The sequence below is a fragment of the Mustelus asterias genome, chromosome 21 (genome assembly GCF_964213995.1).
Source record: "Mustelus asterias chromosome 21, sMusAst1.hap1.1, whole genome shotgun sequence".
In the NCBI taxonomy this organism is placed as follows: domain Eukaryota; kingdom Metazoa; phylum Chordata; class Chondrichthyes; order Carcharhiniformes; family Triakidae; genus Mustelus; species Mustelus asterias.
Window position 1 is genome coordinate 16,148,417 of NC_135821.1, and position 24,884 is coordinate 16,173,300.

General features: G+C 47.3%; 1 protein-coding gene across 3 annotated transcripts in view; it reads left to right on the plus strand.

The window, feature by feature from the left end:
- micall1a (MICAL-like 1a) overlaps positions 1–24,884 on the plus strand; it is a 112,524-nt gene that overhangs the window by 18,430 nt on the left and 69,210 nt on the right. For all 3 annotated transcript variants that reach the window (XR_013500401.1, XM_078237550.1, XM_078237549.1), the window contains exon 2: positions 2,027–2,075. Coding sequence is in view for 2 of the 3 variants with exons in the window: in XM_078237550.1 (XP_078093676.1) it covers positions 2,027–2,075 (49 nt within the window). In the remaining variant the exon portion in view is untranslated. The remainder of the gene's footprint in view (positions 1–2,026; positions 2,076–24,884) is intronic.

The following is a 24,884-nucleotide window of genomic DNA, read 5'->3' on the forward strand; positions in this document are numbered from 1 at the left end:
CCCACGCAGACGCGGGGAGAACGTGCAAACTCCACACAGTGACCCAAGCCGGGAATCGAACCCGGGTCCCTGGCCCTGTGAGGCAGCGATGCTAACCACTGTGCTGCCTGTACCGACGGGGGGTGGGGGTACGATAATTAGCTGTGGATGTGTCTGCTTTGCTGGTGTTTCCCTCCATTTTCTCTCGCTCTCAACCCCACCCACCCAACAGTTGCCACAACCCCTCACTCACTACCCTGACTCTCTCCCCTGCCCTCTCTTCCCAATTACAAGTTTATGTTCGGATTTGGCATTGCCAGCGTGTTGGCACTGATGCAGCGGAGCACGCTAATGGGTGGGTTAAATGGTGTGTAACCTTGCGCTGCTGTACAGCCTGCTTCACTTCAGTGCCCAGTGCCACGCTCCAGCTGCCCACTATCTCCTGGAACAATTTCAAGGACCGAGCTTCAATCAGTTAGGAGCTGTTTACAGAATTGATCTGCTCTGATTTCCAGGCATTTGTGTAAATGCTGGCTGTTTGTTTGAGCGTGTTCCCCCTGTGCTGTTCCAAACGGTTAGGCATTGTTTAAAGCTTTGCTGCAGCTTACTAAAATGGGAGCTGGACAATCCAGCCTCTAGAATACAAATCCAGCGGACAGGATGGAAATGGAGACAGTACCATGCCCTTCAGAACACTTTACCTTCCGCCTGCCTCCAGACCCTTCCCCAGGGCCAGGCCCCTCTGGCCCCACCACCCCCCAGGTCCTGTTCTTGCTCTGTAACCATCTGCAGGTATTGCTGCGTTGTCTCCCCTCAGTCAGACACACACCTGAAACTGTGTTGATTCACATTATGTGGAGATGCCGGCGTTGGACTGGGGTGAACACAGTAAGAAGTCTCACAACACCAGGTTAAAGTCCAACAGGTTTATTTGGTAGCAAATACCATAAGCTTTCGGAGCACTGCTCCTTCGTCAGATGGGTCCATCTGACGAAGGAGCAGTGCTCCGAAAGCTTATGGTATTTGCTACCAAATAAACCTGTTGGACTTTAACCTGGTGTTGTGAGACTTCTTGATTCACATTCCCAGCTCTATGTCCCAGGTGGACCCACTCCCCTGCATTATTACTCCCACCCTGTATCCTGGCCTGTGCTTGCCAGCTCTGACACCAGTGGAAAGTTGTCAGTCGTTAACCTGTGCACCTCATTAACCGAGATGGCGAACAGCAATGATTCGAACACAGCCACAGTGACGTGACACGATACAGAGTTCGAGTCTACTGTGTGTCTCTCAGTCCCTGCTGAACATGTTGGTGTGTGTGACAGTAATATGTCATGGAGCTGCATAACTCTTCATCTGTGATAGCGTGGTTACCTCATATTGCAATGTCCCCGTCTGGTCCCCCCTACTTCCCTCGGCGTCTGCCCCCCCCACCCCCGCCCACCCCAAACCTCCGTTGGCGTCTGGTCCACACCCCTGCCCCCTCCTCTTAGCACCCCCTCCCTTTCTCTCTCCTCCTCCCCTTACCTCCTTCACGCCTCCTCCCATCTGACTCCTTCACTTCCCATTCTCTCCTCCTCTCTGTCTCTATCTGAGCTCGCACTTTATCTTGCCCTTTCGTTAGAGAGAAGAAGGTTAAGAGGTGACTTAATAGAGGCATACAAGATGATCAGAGGAGTAGATAGGGTGGACAGCGAGAGCCTTTTTCCTCGGATGGTGATGGCTAGCACGAGGGGACATAGCTTTAAATTGAGGGGTGATAGATATAGGGTGGATGTCAGAGGTAGGTTCTTCACTCAGAGAGTAGTAAGGGCGTGGAATGCCCTGCCTGCAGCAGCAGTGGACTCGCCAACATTAAGGGCATTTAAAGGGTCATTGGATAAACATATAGATGATATTGGAATAGTGTAGGTTAGAGGGGCTTTAGATTGGTTTCACAGGTCGGCGCAACATCGAGGGCCGAAGGGCCTGTACTGCGCTGTAATGTTCTATGTTTTTGTTTTTATTGCCGGGTATTTTGTGTCTGACATTCTTGTCTCTTTTTCAGAGACTTCGATTCACTCTCCAAAGAAAATGTCTACGAGAACAATCGCCTTGTGAGTGTTACATTATTAATATAACCGAGCTTCCTGTTGACTTTATTCCAACCAAGCGTTTCCTGGTCTGGCCCTTGCTTTACATCGGAGCTGTCAGAAATAGTCACTTGCCCACACACTCTCATTTCTCTGTCCCCCGCCGCAAAGGAGATGGAACAATAAAGCAATTGGGTTTGTGGTTTAGCAGTTGTTTGAGTACAGAATGAATTGTTCTGTGTGCAGAATGTGCAGGAACAGAGTGTGTGATAAGGCCTGTGTGCGATGCGGTACGACTGAGAATTTGGTGTCAGTGTGAATTCAGTGCAGAGGGGGGACAACCTTCAGCCTCCAGATGCTGGTGCATGTTCAAGGGTCAAGGTGAGTAACTGGTGAGTTTTACCTTTATCTCTCTAAAAGGGCTTGTAGTTTAAATCGGTGCTGGGATATATAAACATTCCATTAACTTTACAGGTTAAGTGGTTAAACTACTTGATAAAACTGCAGAGAACAAGTTAAGTGACATTTCTAAACTATAAAATTAATAAAGTTTTAAAGTTTATTTATTAACGTCACAAGTAGGCTTACATTAACACTGCAATGAAGTTACTGTGAAAATCCCCTAGTCGCCACACTCCGGCACCTGTTCGGGGGGACACTGAGGGAGAATTTAGCACGGCCAATGCACCTAACCAGCACGTCTTTCGGAGTGTGGGAGGAAACCGGAGCACCCAGAAGAAAGCCACGCTGACACGGGGAGAACGTGCAGACTCCGCACAGACAGTGACCCAAGTCGGGAATGGAACCCGGGTCCCTGGCACTGCGAGGCAGCAGTGCTAATCGGTTAAATACAATGAAGATGGCAGGGCAGATGGTGTGTTGCAGCTCTCGCATGTGGGAGTTGGTGGACACCAGTGCAACCACATCTGCAAAGTTGGCTCTGAGTTGATGAGCTGCAGACTGAGCTTCAGGCACCGTGATGCATCAGCGAGGGGGAAACATTACCTGGACACTTTGTTCCAGGAGATTCCTCACACTGATTAGGCTGGATACTGGTGAATCATAGGGCTGTAGAGAGGGCTTTAAACTAAATGGAGGGAGGGAAAGGTTCACGTGAGTGGAGATTTGGAAAGTTAAAGAGAAAGGACATGGTGATAGTGCAGAGTAGCAATGTGGATAATGGTAACCAGAGTGTGACAGGAAGGGCAAGATGTCGTCAGCAGATAAGTTCAGAGTAGGCAAGGACAGTAAAAGTACAGAATTAAAGGCTCTTCATTTGAATGCTCCCAGCATTAATAACACGGTAGATGAGTTGATAGCATAAATAGAAATAATTGAGTATGATATAACCGTTACAGAGACATGGTTGCAGAGTGACTGTGGCTAAGACCCAAATATTCAATTCTTTTTGTCATTTCAGAAGGGCAGGAAAAGGAGGTGAGGGAGCTCAGTTAATGAAGGATGGGTTCAGTACAGAAGTGAGAAATGATCTTGGTTCAGAGGTTCAAAATGCAGCATTTAAGCACATACACTCCAAACTCACAGCTTACCATCCTGACTCCCTCTACGTCTGGGTTAGTATCATAAAATTATGGAAGGGTTGCCGCACAAAAGGGCTATTCAGCTATGCCAGTTCTCCAGGGAAAAACATCAGTGTGTTTCAGGAGGGGGCTCAAGACGTATCGGGAGCGGGCCCCCCTGGGAGTCTCTCTGCCTTGCATTGTGACACAGTCATTTTTTTTTCCCTCTTCAGTTGCTTATCCAATTACCTTTTGAAAGCCATGATTGAATCTGTTTCCACCACACTCTCAGACAGTACATTCCAGATCCTAACCACTCGCTGTGTGAATCTGTCTCCACCACACTCTCAGACAGTACATTCCAGATCCTAACCACTCACTGTGTGAATCTGTCTCCACCACTCTCAGACAGTACATTCCAGATCCTAACCACTCGCTGTGTGAATCTGTCTCCACCACACTCTCAGACAGTGCATTCCAGATCCTAACCACTCACTGTGTGAATCTGTCTCCACTACACTCTCAGACAGTGCATTCCAGATCCTAACCACTCGCTGTGTGAATTTGTCTCCACCACACTCTCAGACAGTGCGTTCCAAATCCTAATCATTCGCTGTGTGAATCTGTCTCCACCACACTCTCAGACAGTACATTCCAGATCCTAACCATCCACTGCATAATAAAGTTTTATCCTAATGTCTCGTTTGGTTATTTGCCATTCACCTTGAAACAGTGTCCTCTGTCTCTCAACCCCCTCCACCATGGGGCTAGTTTCTCCCTATCTCCTGTCTAGACTCCTCATGGATTGAATATCTCTATCAAATCTGCTCTCGGCCTTCTCTAAGGAGAACAGCCCCAGCTTCTCCAGTCTATCCACGTAACTGAAGTCTCTCATTCCTGGAAACGTTCTCTTAAATCTTTCAGATTCTTCCTAAGGTGCAGAGCCCCGAATGGAGCACGATACTTCCGTTGAGACTGAGCCAGTGTTTTCTAAAGATTCATCAGAGCTTCCTTGTTTTTGTACTCTGTGGCTCCATTTATAAAACCCGGAATCCCATATATCCTTGTAATCACTTTGTCAACCCTCCGACACTCTCAACCATTTATGTACATATACCTTTTACTGTATATTGCTTTTCCGTAACGGGTGACACAGTGGTTAGCACTGCTGTCCCACAGCACCAGGGACCCGGGTTCGATTCCTGGCTTGGGTCACTGTCTGTGTGGAGTTTGCACGTTCTCCCCGTGTCTGCGTGGGTTTCCTCCGGGTGCTCCGGTTTCCTCCCACAGTCCAAAATATGTGCTGGTTAGATGCATTCTAAATTCTCCCTCAATGTAGCCAAATAGGCGCCGGAGTGTGGCAACTAGGGGATTTTCACAGTAACTTCATTGCAGTGTTAATGTAAGCCTACTTGCGTCTAATAAATAAATATTCACGTTACTTCACACTTCTTTGCATCAAATTTCATCTCCCACATATCCACTGGCTCCACCAGCCTGCCTGTACCCTCTTTAAGTCTTATCATTATCCTCCTTGCAGTTCACACTGCTGTCAAATTTTGAAATATGCCTTGTCTACCCACGTCTAGGTCATTAATATATCAAGGAAAACTGAACCTGGTACGGTCTCCTGGAGAACCTCACTGTATACCTCCCACTTGAAACAACTATTCTCTACTGCTGTTTCCTGTCACTCAGCCAACTTTATATCCATGCTGTTTTTCTCCCTTCATTTCATGAACTCTGTTACCTCAGAAAACCCAAGCAAGTTCAACACGACTTGCCTTTAACAGCTCCATATTGGCTTTCTCTAATTAAAAGTCACATGGGAAAGTGTGGATTAATGTTATCCAGGCTTATAGTTTCTATCAGCTTTCCCGCTACTGAGGTTAAACTGACTCGCCTGCAGTTGCCAGATTTAGTATCTCAGCCATGCCCCTGCTTCCATGAACATATCCCCCTAGTTGGTCCGACCCCCATCTCTTCACACCTTTCTTACTATCTATATGCCGAGAGGAGACTTTCGGATTCCCTGTCATGTTAGCTCCTCTCATGCTCCTTCTTTGCCTCTTTTATTTCCGTTTTCCTTTGGCGAAGGCACAGTGGCACACTGCTGCCTCACAGTGCCAAGGACCCAGGTTCGATTCCTGGCTTGGGTCACTGTGCGTAGTCTGCACCTTCTCCCCGTGTCTGCGTGGGTTTCCTCCGGGTGCTCCGGTTTCCTTCCACAGTCTGAAAGACGTGCTGATTAGGGTGCATTGGCCGTGCTAAATTCTCCCTCAGTGTACCCGAACAGGCGCTGGAGTGTGGCGACTAGGGGATTTTCACAGTAACTTCATCGCAGTGTTAATGTAAGCCTACTTGTGACATTAATAAATAAACTTTAAATTTAATATTTCAGTATTCAGCCCGGTCCTCACTTGTATTATTAATCTGACATCTTACACATCCTTTTTCTATTGCAGGATAGTCCATTATTCCATCTTAACCTCGCCTCCTAGTCTTTGGCTCCAGTTTACCTGTGTCAGATTTGTTCTCTCCTCCCTGAAATTGCCCCCTCCCCTCCAATTAAGTATTTACACCCTAAATCGCGTGCGCTCAACATTGTTATCCTGTGATCACTGTCCCCTAAATGTTACCCTGCTGACACGACTCACCTCATTTCCCACAACTCTTTATAGTTACTCTTTCCTACAGTGCTGCCTGTCCCTCCCAGTCTTCTACTGGATTTGATGGATTCAGCGCTTGGGTGGCCCAGTTTGAGTGAGGAGGGGTGGTGGGGGGGGGGGGGGCGGGGGGGGGGGGGGGCGGGGGGCAGGATTGGCCTAGTGGTATTATCGCAAGACCATTAATCCAGAAATCCAACAGTGGACACTAACCTAGATATTAGTGAACAAAAAAAACACACCACTGTTTCTTTCACGATATAGGAAATACCCCTAATTCCCCTGGGGCGTGCCAGTACATTTAGTTCTATGACAAAAGGGGAGGCGATGGCCTCGTGGTACTATCACTGGACTATTAATCCAGAAACTCAGCTAATGTTCTGGGGACCCGGGTGCGAATCCCGCCACGGCAGATGGTGGAATTTGAATTCAATTTTAAAAATCTGGAATTAAGAATCTACTGATGACCACGAAACCATTGTCGGAAAAACCCATCTTCCTTTAGGGAAGCAAATCTGCCTTCCTTCCCTGGGTGTGGCCTACATGTGACCCCAGAGCCACAGCAATGTGGTTGACTCTCAACTGCCCTCGGGCAACTAGGGATGGGCAATAAATGCTGATGTGGAGATGCCGGCGTTGGACTGGGGTGAACACAGTAAGAGTTTTAACAACACCAGGTTAAAGTCCAACAGGTTTATTTGGTAGCAAATACCATTAGCTTTCGGAGCGCTGCTCCTTCATCAGATGGAGTGGATATCTGCTCTCAAACAGGGCATAGAGACACAAAATCAAGTTACAGAATACTGATTAGAATGCGAATCCCTACAGCCATTGTCTGTATCTTTAAGATCTGGCTGGCTTTAGGGATTCGCATTCTAATCAGTTTTCTGTAACTTGATTTTGTGTCTCTGTGCCCTGTTTGAGAGCACATTTCCACTCCATCTGACAAAGGAGCTGCGCTCCGAAAGCTAATGGTATTTGCTACCAAATAAACCTGTTGGACTTTAACCTGGTGTTAAAACTCTCACTAAATGCTGGCCAGCCAGAGATGTCCAAGTCCAATGAATTTGAAAGAAACTCACCTCACTACGGTTAAAACTACTGCACTTGTCAACTTGCGCGGGCGTTAACCTGCAACAGGTTGGCCAAGCAATACATTGACAGCGTGTTTTATACTGAGCGTGTTGAGCAACTTTGGCTAGCGTAGAGATTGGTGGTTGCGGTGTTAGTGACTGGGGAATTGAGGGATCAGATTGCTTCTGAACCCAAGTAGATTAACTGCGAAGTTAATTCAATTAATGAATTGGATTGTGTTGTGTAAGTTAATAAGGGAGCTTGATTGAATAATCAGCTGGAGTAAAGTACTCTTGTGCTGACGATAGAGCTGCGACACTGGCTGGCAGCATTTGCTGAGAGAAGGTGAGGGAGAGAGAGAGAGAGTTTGATTGAAGCACAAGTTGACACTTGTCTAGCAAGCAGGTTGGTGTGAAATGATTCTGCCCAATCCACCAAGCACAAACCATCTGAGATGCTTTCTGGGCCAAATAATCTTTTTAAATAGGCCGATGTCTTTAAATATCCCCAATAGGACATTCCAAACATTTAACATTGCAGAAACAGTGGTTCTGACAGGTTGAGAAGGGGTTATTGAGGAGTCTGACATGAGGTTCCAGAATCCATGGGGCCTTTGTGACCTGACGTCACCTTTCTGCCTCCAAGGGTTCAGAACCAGTCACAGATAAAGCTGTTTTCTGGTTGAGACGTGTATGGTTGCAATGATTTTTTGCTGAAGCGCAGTTAATTTTAGCTCTCCCTGTGTCAATCTCTGATCACTGTGCAAGGTCTTGAATTGAGAGTGTTGTTGGTCTCAGGCCTGTGTGCAACAGCCAGCTGTTTGCAGGAACTGCCGCCCTGCCTTTATTTGTAGCAGTGTGTGGTTTTACTGTGGGTTGAGGGGGTTGTGGATGAGCTCGGGGTCAGGGCATCGTTGGGGGAGCTTAGGGGCGAGAGGGTGGGGAGAGCTTAGGGGTGAGAGGGTGGGGAGAGCTTGGGGGGCGAGAGGTTGGGGAGAGCTTAGGGGCGAGAGGGTGGGGAGAGCTTGGGGGAGCTTAGGGGCGAGAGGTTGGGGGAGCTTAGGGGCGAGAGGTTGGGGAGAGCTTAGGGGCGAGAGGTTGGGGAGAGCTTAGGGGCGAGAGGTTGGGGGAGCTTAGGGGCGAGAGGTGGGGGGAGCTTAGGGGCGAGAGGTTGGGGGAGCTTAGGGGCGAGAGGTTGGGGGAGCTTAGGGGCGAGAGGTTGGGGAGAGCTTAGGGGCGAGAGGTTGGGGAGAGCTTAGGGGCGAGAGGTTGGGGAGAGCTTAGGGGCGAGAGGTTGGGGAGAGCTTAGGGGCGAGAGGTTGGGGAGAGCTTAGGGACGAGAGGTTGGGGAGAGCTTAGGGATGAGAGGTTGGGGAGAGCTTAGGGGCGAGAGGGTGGGGGAAATTTGTATGTGGCTTTGGGGGGAGCTCAGGGTGGGGGCATTGAGGGAAGTTCAGGGTGGGGGGAGAGGGAGGAGCTCGGTCGGGGTGTGGGGGAGAGTTGGGGTGGAGCTGGGATTCTGTGAACAGTCAGACACGTACTCGATTGTCTGAAATCGGGTCACGTTGACACAGCGACTGGTTGTGCAGCGAGTTTTCTTTTCCCTGAGTCTGGTTTTCCGAGGGCTGACAGGTCAGAACCGGTTCTGAATGGATTCCCACCGGCTGCCCAATGTTCACTGGCTGACTGGAGACTCACTCACTCGCTGCAGTTATTATTCAAGCTGATTAGGCGTCTGATTGGTGTGCTGTGTCTGTGTGCTGAGCTGTTCCAGGATATTGTTGTTGAAGTCAGTGTGTGTGTTTTCAGGCAGTGACTGTGCAGTGTGCTGCCCAGCCAGTCGTGCCAGTGAGCTCCAGCTTCTTACTGAACCCACCGCCCTGTGCCAGCTGTGTAACCCATGACATCAACAGTTTACTATGATCCAGATCTATTCATGAAAACAACAGGAATGCCAGTGTTGTTCACGATTCAGTTTCACAGGAGAAACGCTATCTGTTATTACCGATCTGTTTGTGTCCGTTCAGACGTACAGACCAGGGAGCTGAGGGCAGTGCTTGTCTTAAAGGGGGCTATTTAAACAATTGTTTCAGGTTTACCAGGTTGATTTCGGGGATGGCGGGACTGATGTATGAGGAGAGTTTAACTAGGTTAGGATTGTTTCTGCTGGAGTTCAGACAAATGAGGGGGATCTCGTAGAGATTTATAAAATTCTAACAGGTCTAGACAGGGTTGATGCAGGGAGGATGTTCCCGATGGTGGGGGAGTCCAGAACCAGGAGTCACAGTCTGAGGATTCGGGGTAGACCATTTAGGACGGAGGTGAGGAGACATTTCTTCACCCGGTGAGCCTGTGGAATTCATTACCACAGGAAGTAGTTGATGCCAAAACATTGAATGTATTCAAGAGGCGGCTGGATATAGCACTTGGGGCGAATGGGATCAAAGGTTATGGGGAGAAAGCAGGATTAGGCTATTGAGTTGGACAATCAGCCATGATAGTGATGAATGGCGGAGCAGGGCCGAATGGCCTCCTCCTGCTCCTATCTTCTATGTTTCATCTGCTGCAGTATCAAAGAAAATTACAGCACAGGAACAGGCCCTTCGGCCCTCCAAGCCTGCACCGACCATGCTGTCTGACTGAATGCTACTTGTCACAGCCCTCCATTCAGAAACACACCCTTCCACTGATAGCCTCTCTCTTCTATGACTACGACCGAGCCAGTTTTGTATCCACCTTGCCAGTTCACCTCTGATCCCATGCGATCCTTCTGCACCAGTCTGCCATGAGGGACCTTGTCAAAGGCCTTACTGAAGTCCATGTAGACGACATCCACTGCCCTACCCTCATCAATCATCTTCGTCACTTCCTCAAAAAACTCGATCAAGTTAGTGAGACATGACCTCCCCTTCACAAAACCATGTTGCCTCTCGCTACTACGTCCATTTATTTCCAAGTGGGAGTAGATCCTGTCTTGAAGAATCCTCTCCAATAATTTCCCTACCAGTGAGGTAAGGCTCACCGGCCTGTAATTACCTGGATTATTCTTGCTACCCTTCTTAAACAAAGGAACAACATTGGCTGTTCTCCAATCCTCTGGAGGATACAAAGATTTCTCTCAAGGCCCCAGCAATTTTCTCCCTTGCTTTTCTCAGTATTTTGGGGTATATCCCATCAGGCCCTGGGGACTTGTCTATCTCAATGTTTCTCAAGAACCCCAATACCACCACCTTTTTGATCTCATCATGACTCACTATCTACACTCCCTTTCCCAAATTCATCATCCTTCTCTTTGGTGAATACTGATGCAAAGTACTCATTTAATACCTCGCCCATTTCCTCTGGCTCCACGCATAGATTCCCTCCCCTGTCCTTGAGTGGGCCAACCCTCTCCCTGGCTACCCCCTTGCTCTTTATGTATGTGTAAAAAGCCTTGGGGTTTTCCTTAATCCTGCTGGCCAATGATTTTCGGGACCTGTTTTAGCCCTCCTTACTCCTTGCTTAAGTTTCTTTCTACTTTCCTTGTATTCCACACTTGCTTCGTGTGTTCCCAGCCTCCTGGCCTTGACAAATGCTTCCTTTTTCACTTTGACTAGGCTCACAATATCTCGCGTTATCCAAGGTTCCCAAAACTTGCCATACTTATCCTTCGTATCTTTGCTAGCGTCTGTGTGGCTGACGCTGTTAGTGTCTAAGACTCTGTGCCAGCCAGTCCTGGAACTGAGGTGATGGCCCAGTGATATTATCACTAGAACTATTAATCCAGAAGCTCAGCTAATGTTCTGGGGACCGGGGTTCGAATCCCGCAACGGCAGATGGTGGAATTTGAATTCAATAAAAATTATCTGGAATTAATCTACTGATGACCATGAAACCATTGTCGGAAAAACCCATCTGGTTGACTAATGTCCTTTAGGGAAGGAAATCTGCCGTCCTTACCCGGTCTGGCCTACATGTGACTCCAGAGCCACAGCAATGTGGTTGACTCTCAACTGCCCTCTGAACAAGGGTGACTAGGGATGGGCAATAAATGCTGTACGAAGTCTCACAACACCAGGTTAAAGTCCAACGGGTTTATTTGGTAGCACAAGCCACAAACTTTCGGAGCACTGCCCGTTCATCAGGTGAGTGGGAGTTGTGTTCACAAACAGGGCATATATAGACACACACTCAATTTGCAAGATTATGCTTACCCCAATCCAACGCCGGCATCTCCACATAAATGCTGGCCCAGCCAATGACGCCCATGTCCCACAAATGAATTTTTTTTAAAAACTGGCTTGCTTGTTTCCTGGAGGCACCATGCCTGGTCAGTGTTGGTGGCACCAGGCCAGTGCCACCCACTTACCATCCTTGTCCGTAGTCAGACGGTGTTTCCTGTCATTCTGAGGTTTGCTGTGTCTGCAGCATACTTGGAGGTTTATCGCAAACTTTATTCCTGTGTTCCACCAGTTACAATTCTGATCAATCCCCCTGACTTATGAAAAGTGTGGAATGTGTGGTTTGCACCCTGGTTCTATCAATAGGTTCCCTTCATCCAGACTGGATGGGAAACATTGCTGTTCAAAAATCTGAGCCAACTGTTTATCTTGCGCGGTTAATTTATTGGTTTCCTCGTTTTCAAATGATCCCTTATCTGATCAGAATGGAAAATCCAGAAGAAATGCCACCTTAGTCGCCTCTCTCTTCCCTTTGTTTCTAACCCCCAATCCCATTGCCTGCTGTCTTGATCCCTGTATTTGGGCATTCTCCACCCTTATTCCTGCTGCTTTTAGTGTCTGGCAGAATCTGCCAGTCCCAACACTAGCCTGTCTGTCTAACACCACACCTAATATTTCTGCTCAAGGTGCCGCCGCCTCTACATTGACCAAACCCATATTGGGTGACAGCTATGTGGAGCACCCTGATTAAGACTGCAATGCGTGACACCCAGTTTCCGACCAACGGGACAGCACAGTGGTTAGCTCTGCTGCCTCACAGGGACCTGGGTTCAATTCCCAGCTTAGGTCACTGTCCATGTAGAGTTTGCACGTTCTCCCCGTGTCTGCGTGGGTTACCTCCGGGTGCTCCGGTTTCCTCCCACAGTCTGAAAGACGTGCTGGTTAGGCGCATTGGCCATGCTAAATTCTCCCTCCGTGTACCCGGACAGGCGCTGAAGTGTGGCGACTAAGGGATTTTCACTGTAACTTCATTGCAGTGTTAATGTAAGCCTACCTATGACATTAGTAAATAAACTAAAATTGGTCATCTCGAGTTTCTGCCCCATTCCTGACCTCCCTGTCTTCATCCTCCTACGTCATTCCAGTGAAGCAGAGCATAAACCCAGGGAACAATGCCTCACCTTTTACAGTCTTCCGGGCTCAACACTGAGTTCAACAATTTCAGTCATAACATCTCCCTTGTTTTGGGGATGTGAACTGTTGGTGATGATTCCGCATTTAACCCTCCTCTAAAACCCACCATTATTTTTACTTGTTCCATTCCTTGTGCTTTGAACCATCATCCCTTTTGTCACTTAATCTCCTGCTTTCCACCCAATCGCAGACCTTCCCTTTTGTTCTTTCCACTTTCCCAGCTGGGATGGCACAGTCGGGATTAACACTGCTGCCTCACAGCGCTAGGGACCCGGGTTCTATTTCTGGTGACTGTCTGTGCGTTCTCCCCGTGTCTGCGTGGGTTTCCTCCCACAGTCCGAAAGACGTGCTGGTTAGATGCATTGGCCATGCTAAGTTCTTCCTCGGTGTACCCGAACAGGCGCCAGAGTGTGGCAACTAGGGGCTTTTCACAGTAACTTCATGTAAGCCTACTTGTGACACTAATAAATCAACTTTAAACTTTAACTCTACTTAAAACCTGCATCACCTGGAACTTTTTGCAGTTCCGATGAAAGGTTATGGATCTGAAATGTTAACAGGTTATCCCTCCACGGGCGCTGCCTGGTGTGCAGAGTGTTTCTAGTGTTTTGGATCGGCAGGCCAGGCCTGCCCGTTCTGCACAAGACCCATCAACAGGTCAGGGACATCTGCGACAGGCCACAGCTATCAGCGACAAAACGAGGAAGTGGGTGACATGGAGATGCTGTCAGCGACATGCCTCCACCTTACCGCCATGAGCTGGAGCTCACATAGCAGTCACTGTTAGCCAATCTGATGGTCTTAAAAACCGCCATAATAGAATTAGGAAAGGAGTGTTGCAGGGTGGTTTTCATATGTGATTAATTATATTTCTCGATAAAATCAGTGAGGATGCTGGAACATTGAATCAGGTAGTCACAGTTTATCATACAGAACATGCTGTAAAGCTTAGTAATAGGTGAGTACTTGAAAACTTGGCAGTTTTGAACTTGGGTTGATTGAACCGTTCTACAATTCGCCACTTGTATATTTTTCTTACTCCCTATACTTTTCTATATTATAGTTGCATGAAATACTAATTCCATTTACTTTATACATGAACGATAACTGTAGTTACCAAACTGATTCTCTTTTGGAAGAGCAAATGTTTCTAATGGGCTGAGATCTGTGTAATTCCCCGTTTCAACACCTTGTCAAAAAAAATACTTGCTGCATATAATTACTTTTCTACCAAGCAAAGCATTAATTACAAGTCTGTCTTTGATTCTGTCTCATTTGACACACACTGCCCCCCCACTGTTCTGTTTGATGCCCCCTCCATCGTTCTGTCTGACATCTGATACACACCCCCCATCATTCTGTCTGACACCCCCCCCAACTTAAAATCTCCATTCTGTGTGGGATGTGCACATTCTCCCCCGCGTCTGCGTGGGTTTCCTCGGTGCTCTGGTTTCCTCTCTCGCTCCAAAGATGCAGTAAGAAGTCTCACAACACCAGGTTAAGTTACAGCAGGTTTATTTGGTAGCACGAGCTTTCGGAGCGCCGCCCCTTCATCAGGTGATTCACCCCAGTCCAATGCCAGCATCTCCGCATCATGACTCCAATGATTAGATGGATTTGCCATGCTAAATCCGTTGGGGTTATGGTGATAGGGTGGGGTGGACAGGGGTGGGGGGCGCTGCAGGATAGGATGCTGTTCCGGGGAGTTAATGCAGACCAAGACCGGTTAGTCTTACTTCGGTGGTTGGTAAATTGATGGAAAAGGTCCTTAGGGATGGGATTTACAACCATTTAGAAAGATGCGGATTAATCCGGGATAGTCAGCACGGATTCGTGAAGGGCAAGTCGTGCCTCACAAATTTGATAGAATTTTTTGAGGAGGTAACTAAGTGTGTTGATGAAGGTAGGGCAGTTGATATCATATACATGGATTTTAGGAAGGCGTTTGATAAGGTCCCCCATGGTCGGCTTATGATGAAACTGAGGAGGTGTGGGATAGAGGGAAAGTTGGCCGATTGGATAGGTAACTGGCTGTCTGATAGAAATGATGTGGAGATGCCGGCGTTGGACTGGGGTAAACACAGTAAGAAGTTTAACAACACCAGGTTACAACAGGTTTATTTGGTAGCAAAAGCCACACAAGCTTTCGGAGCTCTAAGCCCCTTCTTTAGGTGAGTGGGAATTCTGTTCACAAACAGAGCTTATAAAGACACAGACTCAATTTACATGAATAATGGTTGGAATGCGAATACTTACAACTAATCAAGTCTTTAAGAAACAAAACAATGTGAATGGAGAGAGCATCATTGCTCTCTCCATTCACATTGTTTTGTTTCTTAAAGACTTGATTAGTTGTAAGTATTCGCATTCCAACCATTATTCATGTAAATTGAGTTTGTGTCTTTATAAGCTCTGTTTGTGAACAGAATTCCCACTCACCTAAAGAAGGGGCTTAGAGCTCCGAAAGCTTGTGTGGCTTTTGCTACCAAATAAACCTGTTGGACTTTAACCTGGTGTTGTTAAACTTCTTACTGTGTCTGATAGAAGACAGAGGGTGGTGGTGGATGGAAAATTTTCGGATTGGAGGCAGGTTGCTAGCGGAATGCCACAGGGATCAGTGCTTGGTCCTCTGCTCTTTGTGATTTTTATTAATGACTTAGAGGAGGGGGCTGAAGGGTGGATCAGTAAATTTGCTGATGACACCAAGATTGGTGGAGTAGTGGATGAGGTGGAGGGCTGTTGTAGGCTGCAAAGAGACATAGATAGGATGCAAAGCTGGGCTGAAAAATGGCAAATGGAGTTTAACCCTGATAAATGTGAGGTGATTCATTTTGGTAGGACTAATTTAAATGTGGATTACAGGGTCAAAGGTAGGGTTCTGAAGACTGTGGAGGAACAGAGAGATCTTGGGGTCCATATCCACAGATCTCTAAAGGTTGCCACTCAAGTGGATAGAGCTGTGAAGAAGGCCTATAGTGTGTTAGCTTTTATTAACAGGGGGTTGGAGCTTAAGACCCGTGGGGTTATGCTGCAACTGTACAGGACCTTGGTGAGACCACATTTGGAATATTGTGTGCAGTTCTGGTCACCACACTATAAGAAAGATGTGGAAGCGCTGGAAAGAGTGCAGAGGAGATTTACCAGGATGCTGCCTGGTTTGGAGGGTAGGTCTTATGAGGAAAGGTTGAGGGAGCTAGGGCTGTTCTCTCTGGAGCGGAGGAGGCTGAGGGGAGACTTAATAGAGGTTTATAAAATGATGAAGGGGATAGATAGAGTGAACGTTCAAAGACTATTTCCTCGGGTGGATGGAGCTATTACAAGGGGGTATAACTATAGGGTTCATGGTGGGAGATATAGGAAGGATATCAGAGGTAGGTTCTTTACGCAGAGAGTGGTTGGGGTGTGGAATGGACTGCCTGCAGTGATAGTGGAGTCAGACACTTTAGGAACATTTAAGCAGTTATTGGATAGGCACATGGAGTACATCAGGATGATAGGGAGTGGGATAGCTTGATCTTGGTTTCAGATAAAGCTCGGCATAACATCGTGGGCCGAAGGGCCTGTTCTGTGCTGTACTGTTCTATGTTCTAAGAACCTAAGATCCTGGAGTGCAGGTCCTCAGATCCCTGAAGATAGCAGGACAGGTTGAGAATGTGATTAGGAAGGCATATGGAATGCTTTCCTTTTTTAGGAGTGGAATATAAGAACAGGGAAGTTATGCTGGAGCTATTTAAATCACTAGCTTGGCCACAGTCTGAGTACTGCGTGCTGTTTTGATCATTACAAAAGAGATGTAATTTCATTGGCGAGGATACAGGGGAGATTTGCAAATGTTGTCAGCATTGGAAAACTGCAGCAATGAGGGTAGGCTGGAGTTCTCCTTGGACAGAGGAGGCTGAGGGGAGATGTACAAAATTGTGAGGGGCCTGGATAAAGTGGATGGACAGGACCTATTTAACAGCGAGATCAGTGACTCGGGGACATAGATTTAAAGTGACTGGGAGAAGGATTGGAGGAGAGCTGAGGGAAACCTTTTACACCCAGTGGGTGCTGGGGTCTGGCATCATTCATTACACCCAGGGGATGCTAGGGATCTGCCACCATTCGTTACCTGAAAGGGCAGTTGAGGCAGAAACTCTCAACTCATCTAAAAGGTAGCAGGAGATGCACCTGAAGTTTTGTCACTTCCAAGGCTATGGGCCGTGTGCTGGGATTAGGCCGGGTGTCTCGCTTTTCAGACTGCACAGGCACAATGGGGTGGAACCTTCTCCATATTTTTAAAATATTCTAAATATCTGACAATGAAGAATGTGCAGTGACGTCCAGGGAGGGGCAGTACATAGAATCATAGAATCCCTACAGTGCAGAAAGAGGCCATTCGGCCCATCAGGTCTGCACTGACAACAATCCCACCCAGGCTCTATCCCCATAACCCCATGTATTTACCCTGCTAGTCTCCCTGACACGGGGCAATTTATCACGGCCAATCAACCTAACCCTGCACATCTTTGGACTGTGGGAGGAAACCGGAGCACCCGGAGGAAACCCACGCAGAGACGGGGAGAACATGCAAACTCCAAACAGATAGTGGCCCAAGCTGGGAATCGAACCTGGCGCAATGAGGCAGCAGTGCTAACCACCGTGCCACCTCACTGTGCCGCCCCCGCGAGCACGAATTGCTCCTTAGGAGAACCATTATGGAAACAATGGGCTGAATGGCCACTATCTATGCTGTTATAATTCTAATGGAGCTGGATGCTTTCTAGATATTTTCTCAATGCGCTTCCACAGGCAAGTTCACATTGCTAACGTATACCTTAATGTAGCTACAGAGTAAATAATTCCTTTTGATGATGAGGGAAGGCAATGGCCTAGTATTATTATCGCTAGACTATTAATCCAGAAACTCAGCTAATGTTCTGGGGACCCGGGTTCGAATCCCGCCACAGCAGCTGGTGGAATTTGAATTCAATAAAAAATATCTGGAATTAAGAATCTACTGATGACCATGAAACCATTGTCGGAAAAACCCATCTGGTTCACTAATGTCCTTTCGGGAAGGAAATCTGCCATCCTTACCCGGTCTGGCCTACATGTGACTCCAGAGCCACAGCAATGCGGTTGACTCTCAATTGCCCTGGGGCAACTAGGGATGGGCAATAAATGCTGGCCAGCCAGTGACGCCCATGTCCCATGAATGACTGAAAAGCAATAATGGAAATACAAATGTGCTCCGTAGCCCCTTAATCTCTCCAGTTAATGGGTGTGCCATGTATCTCCTGAGCTACAAATTGAGTATAATCCAACAGAAACAAACGCAAAGATGGCAGATTTCACCAGATTTCATTACTTTGCTTCACTTGTCGTCCCTTCTATAAAATAATAAAATGCCCCAACATTCTGGCTTCTTGCTGCAAAGTGGAGTTTTTTTATACTTTGAACCAACCTTCCTGATGTGAAGTTTAGACAGAAGACAGAAAATGTTTGGGGCGGCATGGTGGCACAGTGGTTGGCACTGCTGCCCCTCAGCGCCATGGACCAGGGTTCGATTCCGGCCTTGGGTCGCTGTCTGTGCAGAGTCTGCACGTTCTCCCCGTGTCTGCGTGGGTTTCCTCCGGGTGCTCCGGTTTCCTCCCACAGTCCAAGGAGGTGCAGGTTAGATGGATTGGCCATGCTAAATTGCCCCTTAGGGGACTAGCTACGATAAATGCATGGGGTTATGGGGATAGGGTCTGGGTGGGATTGTGGTCAGTGCAGACTCGATGGGCCGAATGGCCTCCTACATTGTAGGATTCAATGATTCTTATCAGTTTTCCCTGGGCATATCCCACTAGCTCCGACTTGTTAGCTGGCTGATTTCCTTCCTTATAAAACAGCAAAATCGGGAAGTTAGTGTGAGCTACGCCACAAAATCCATAAGACAGGAGCAGAATTAGGCCACTCGGCCCATCAAGTCTAACCGATCACATTCCGGAACACTTAGGGTGAATTTAGCATGTCCACTCAATCTAACCCGCACATCTGCGGGACTGTGGGAGGAAACCGGAGCACCCGGAGGAAACCCACGCAGACACGGGGAGAATGTGCAGACTCCACACAGACAGTGACCCAAGCCGGGAATCGAATCCGGGTTCCTGGAGCTGTGAGGCAACAGTGCTAACCACCGTGCCGCCCAAAATTGGCCATGCTAAATTCTCCCGAACATGCGCCGGAGTGTGGCAACTAGGGGATTTTCACAGTAACTTCTTTGCAGTGTTAATGTAAGCCTACTTGTGACACTAATAAATAAACTTTAACTTTAGGTAACGTCCCAGAAGCAGCTATAAATCTGGAAGTGGAAGGGAAGGAAAATTGCAGTCAGATGGGAAGTGGTACTGGGTAAATTGTTGGAGCTACAGGTGGTAAGATCCCAAGTCCTGATGGACTTCGTCCTAGGGTATTAGAAGAACTGTCTAGTGAGATAGTTAATGTAAGCCAGCTTTTCAAAAAAGGAGATAGATTGGAAACAAGGAACTATAGACCAGTGAGCTTAACGTCGGTACTGGGGAAGTTATTAGAGTCCATTATCAAGGATTTCATAACTCGGCATTTGGAAGGCAGTGGTATAATCAGACAAAGTCGGCATGGATTCACAAAGGGGAAATCATCCTTGACAAAGCTGTTGGAATTCTTTGAGGGTGTAACGTTGACCAAGAAGAAGGGTGGATGTGGTTTATTTAGACTTTCAGAAGGCTTTCAACAAGGTCTCACTTTAACATACTATTATGTAAAGTTAAAGCACATGGGATTGCAGGTAGTGTCTTGAGATGGATAGAAAGCTGGTTAGCAGATAGGAAGCAAAGAGTTGCCATAAATGGATCTTTTTCTGATTGGTAGGCAGTGACTAGTGGGGTACCGCAGTGATCTGTGCTAGGACCCCAACTGTTCACATTATATATTAATGATTTGGAAGAAGGATCTAAATGTATTATCTGCAAATTTGCAGATGATACAAAGTTGAGTGGGAGGGTGAGCTGTGAGGAGGATGCAGAGATGCTTCATTGTGATTTGGACAGGCTGAGTGTGCGAGCATCTGCATGGCAGGTGCAGTATAATGTGGATAAATGCGAGGTTATCCACTTCGGTAGCAATAATAGGAAGGCAGATTATTATTTGAACGGGTGTTTATTGAGAGAAGTGGATATTCAGCAAGACCTTGGTGTCCTCGTGCACCAATTGCTGAAAGTAAGCGCGCAGGTACAGCAGGCAGTAAAGACGGCAAATGGTATGTTGGCCTTCATAGCGAGAGGACTTGAGGATAGGGATGTTTTATTGCAATTGTATAGGGTGTTGGTGAGGCAACACCTGGAGTATTGTGTGCAGTTTTGGTGTCCTTATCTGAGGAAGAATGTCCTTGCTATTAGAGAGAATACAGCAAAGATTTACCAGGCTGATTCCTGGGGTGGCAGGTCTGTCATATGAAGAGAGACTAAGTCGGTTAGGATTATATTCACTGGAGTTTAGAAGAATGAGAGGGGATCTCACAGAAACTTAGAAAATTCTAACAGGATTAGTCAGGGTAGATTCAGAAGGAATGTTCCCAATGGTGGGGGAGTCCAGAACTAGCGGTCATAGTTTGACGATAGGAGGTAAACATTTCAGGACTGAGGTGAGGAGAAATTTCTTCACCCAGAGGGTGGAGAATGTGTGGAATTCACTCCCACAGAAAGTAGTTGAGGCCAAAATGTTGTGTGATTGCAAGAAGAAATTAGATATAGTTCTTGGGGCTAAAGGGATATGGGGGGATCAGGATATTGAATTTGATGATTAGCTATGAATGGTGAAGCAGACTCGAATGGCCTACTCTTTCTATTGTGAAGCAGTGGTCCCCTTTTGTGATGGCCCAGTGTTAAAGCTGCACTGTTACTCAGGACTGAACTCGCCCAGAGTCCTGTGTTAAGGAGGTTCAGCAAGCAAGGGAGCTGCTAACCTGGGAAACTGTATGCAATTCCCAGTGAGGTCAGTCTGAACATGAATCTCTCAATCCACCCCAGCAGCCAACACTGCGAGTGGGCTCGCGCTTGCAAACAATTAACTCTTTCCTTCCTGCTTTCTTCACACGTCTTTTTTAAAACATATTTCTGGACAGAGTGTGTCTGAACAGTGTGTCCACTGTCCCTGAACACGATTTGATTGCTGCACTGGAGGTGGGCTCATTTCCGTAGGATGGGAATGGACTTGGCTCTGGAATCAAAAGTTGGCAGGCAAAGCTGGGAAGGAACAGTGGGCATCCTTTCAAGAAGAAGTAGTTTGGGGACAGTCCAGCTACGTTCCCACAAGAGCAAAAGATGGGCCAACCAAAGCTGAGCTTGCGATGGAGAGTAAGATGAAGCAAAAGGAAAGTGTATATGATAGATGCCAGCTTAATGCTACTGAGAACCAGGCTGAATATGGAAAGTTCAGAGAGGAAGAAGTGAGAGGCAGAGAGAACGTAGGAGAAGAAATTAGCAGTTAGCATAAAAGAGAATCCCAAAGTTTTCTACCGGCTTATAAATAATAAAAAGGGTCGTAAAAGATGGGATGGGGACAACAGCGGACCAAAAAGGCCCGCATAGCTGAGGTACAAAATGAGTACTTTGCATCTGTCTTTACCAAGGAAGGAGATGCAGCCAAGGTTATTAATGAAAGAGGAGACCGTCGCGATACTGAACATTGATAAGCTGATAATGGAAAGGTTTTTAAAGATTATTTATAACTCACAAGTAAGGCTTAGATTAACACTGCAATGAAGTTACTGTGAAATTCCCCTAATCGCCACACTCCAGGACCTGTTCGGGTCAATGCACCTAACCAGCACGTCTTTCACAGTGTGGGAAGGAACCGGAGCACCCGGAGGAAACCCTCGCAGACACAGGGAGAACGTGCAAACTCCACACAGACAGTGACCCAAGCCGGGAATCGAACCCGGGTCCCTGGCTCTGTGAGGCAGCAGTGCTAACCACTGTGCCACCCGTGCCATCCTGATTGGTTGCACTGATAAGTCACAAGAGCGGCACAGTGGTTAGCACTGCTGCCTCACAGCGCCAGGGACCCGGGATCGATTCCCGGCTTGGGTCACTGTCTGTGTGGAGTTTCCACGCTCCCCCTGAGTCTGCGTGGGTTTCCTCCGGGTGCTCCTGTTTCCTCCCACAGCTGGTTAGGTACATTGGCCGTGATAAATTCTCCCTCGGTGTACCCAAACTGATGCCGGAGTGTGGCGACTAGGGGATTTTCACAGCAACTTCATTGCAGTGTTAATGTAAGCCTACTAGTGACACTAATAAAAGATAAATAAAGAACTGATGGGACGTATCTGAGAATACAGCAGTCAATGAGAGTGGAAATTGAAACTGTGCTGGCCACAATCTTTCAATCCTCCTCTGATATGAGGAGGTGCAAGCTGACTGGAGAATTGTAAATGTTCGGACCCTTATTCAAAAGAGGGATCAGGGATAAACCCCGCAGTTACAGGCCAGTCAGTTTAACCTCAGTGGTAGGAAAATCTTTGGAAAGAATCCAGGACAGTCACTTGGACAAGCAGATTAATTTCCAGGAAAGTCAACACAGATTTGCTGAAGGGAATTCATGTGTAACTAACCAGATTTGAGTTGTTTCCATGAGGTAAAAGGGTTGATGAGGGTGTTGCAATTGTGTCTAGACTTTTATTTGATAAAGTACCACATTAATAGGCTTGTCAGCGCAGTTGGAGCCTGTGGAATAAAAGACACTGCCTGGCAGCATGGATACGAAGTTGGGTTGTGTGACAGAAGACTCGGCTGATGAACACTTGTTTTTCAGATTGTAGGAAGGTGTTTCCAGCTGTTGGCACGAAGACCACAGCTTTTCTTGACGTATGTTAATGACCTAGACTTGGGAGACAATTTCAAAATTTGCAGATGACAAAACTTGGAAATGTTGTGAAGTGTGAAGTGGATAGCGATAAACTTCAAGAGTGCACAGGCTGGTGGAGTGGGCAGCCACGTGGCTGATGAAACACAGCAAAGTGCGAAGCAACACATTTGGACAGAAAGAACAGGGAGGTTATGCAAAATGAATGATACGTTTCAGTTTAAGATTGAAGATTGTGGCCAGCACAGTCTCAATTTTCACTCACTGACTGCTGTATTCTCAGATACGTCCCATCCAGCTCTTTATTTATCTTTTATTAGTGTCACTAGTCGGCTTACATTAACACTGCAATGAAATTACTGTGAAAATCCCCTAGTCGCCACACTCTGTTCGGGTACACTGAGGGAGAATTTAGCACGGCCAATGCACCCTAACCAGCACGTCTTTGGGAGGAAACCGGAGCACCCGGAGGAAACCCACGCAGACACGGGGGAGAATGTGCAGACACCGCACAGACACAAGCTGGGAATTGAACCAGGGCCCTTGGCGCTGAGACAACAGAGCTAACCACTGTGCCACTGGTGGGCTGGCCATGCTAAATTGCCCCTTAACGTCAGGGGTATCAGTGATGTCTGTGCAGAGTAACCACTGTGTCACTGTATTAGTGATCACCGTGCCACCATGCCACCGGAAAGTGGCTGCAGGAATGGCGAGACCAGAATATATATGTGCATAGGTCACTGACAGAAAAGCTTTTCTGTGCGCTGCGTGGTGGGAATTTGGAGTGCACTTCCTGTATGTGTGGTGGAGATCAGGTGTGAGTGTGGCTTGAAAAGAGGAATTGAACTAACACCTGAAGAGGAATAATTCACTTGGCCAAAGGTAAATGGCAGGGGAATGAGATGAACCCCCAAACTGCTGCTGCAGAGATCGTGAATGGCCTGTTCCTGTACTATAACTATTCGACATACCCTGATTGGCCCCTTTCCCTTAACCGCACTAATTGCTAAATTATCTACTTTTCAGTAACTGAGTTGATTGCTAAATTGTTCTCCGTCTCTCCACTGAGTTAATTGTTAGACTGTCCCCTTCTCCTTTTACTGTGACTAAGTGTTCGATTTACACAGCCTGGCTTGTTCGTTGCAGACCTCCTTTACCTCCAGCATTCCTTTGGGCATTTCCAGGGCAAGAAAGCTTCCACCTACAGCTTGCACATATTTTGCTCATCGCAATTAGATGTCGAGGGAGGGAAAGGAGCTCTTGAGGCCACACTAATTGTACAGATAATGGGATTGTGTGTGGATAATGTGTGCATTCCATCTACGCAGGTGACTCCCATTCTCAACTAATCCACTCAAGGCGATCACAATGCAAACTAGACGTTAAGATGAAAGAATAATTTAAAACAAGACATCTTCATCTCCATGATGAAAGTTTAGTATTATAGAATAGATTCATTGAATCTCTACAGTGCAAAAGCAGGCCATCCGGCCCATCGCGTCTGCAACGACCACAATCCCACCCAGGCCCTATTTCTGTAACCCTTCATGTTTACCCTGCTAGTTCCCCTGACACTAAAGGGCAGTTTAGCATGGTCAATCAACCTATCCCACACATCTTTGGACTGTGGGAGGAAACCCACGCAGACACGGGGAGAACGTGCAAACTCCGCACAGACAGTGACCCAAGCCGGGAATCGAACCCGGGTCCCTGGCGCTGTGAGGCAGCAGTGCTAACCATTGTGCCACCGTGCCACCCCCACGGTTGCATTATAACATCATACTCACTAAAGCTCCCCTCGGGTAGATGTAAGGCACAGCTTGACCAATGTTTATCTCACGTCCTAAGACCAGTCAACTCACTGACACACAAGATGCACATTTGAAGGTTCTTCATGTCTAAAGCTTTGCAGGAAAGGAAAAGAGCATCTACTCCATCCAGGTGTGGTCTATCCCATACCTGATCACCTTCCCCCATCAAACAAAAACCTTACTTAGACACATCTAGATTTTGGAGAGGCGAGCCGCCTTGGGGCCAGTTATAAAACCATAAAATATAGGAGCAGAATTAGGCCATTCGGCCCATCGAGTCTGCTCCGCCATTCAATCATGGCGGAGCAGACTCGATGAAGGCAATCAAGCAAGCTCCAGGAGTCTGTGGTACTCATTACTCTCAGCTACCCTAAAGCTTCGCCTCTGTAACATCAAACAACCCCAGCTCTCATTGAAGTACTCCGGGCAAATCCATGCACCCTGTGCACTGCAATAATTGATTCCTGAGGGCACCAGCTCTCTATGACAGATAGTTTGAACTTCCTCAGCACCTTGTGTGTGTTTCTACACATTCCCTGACT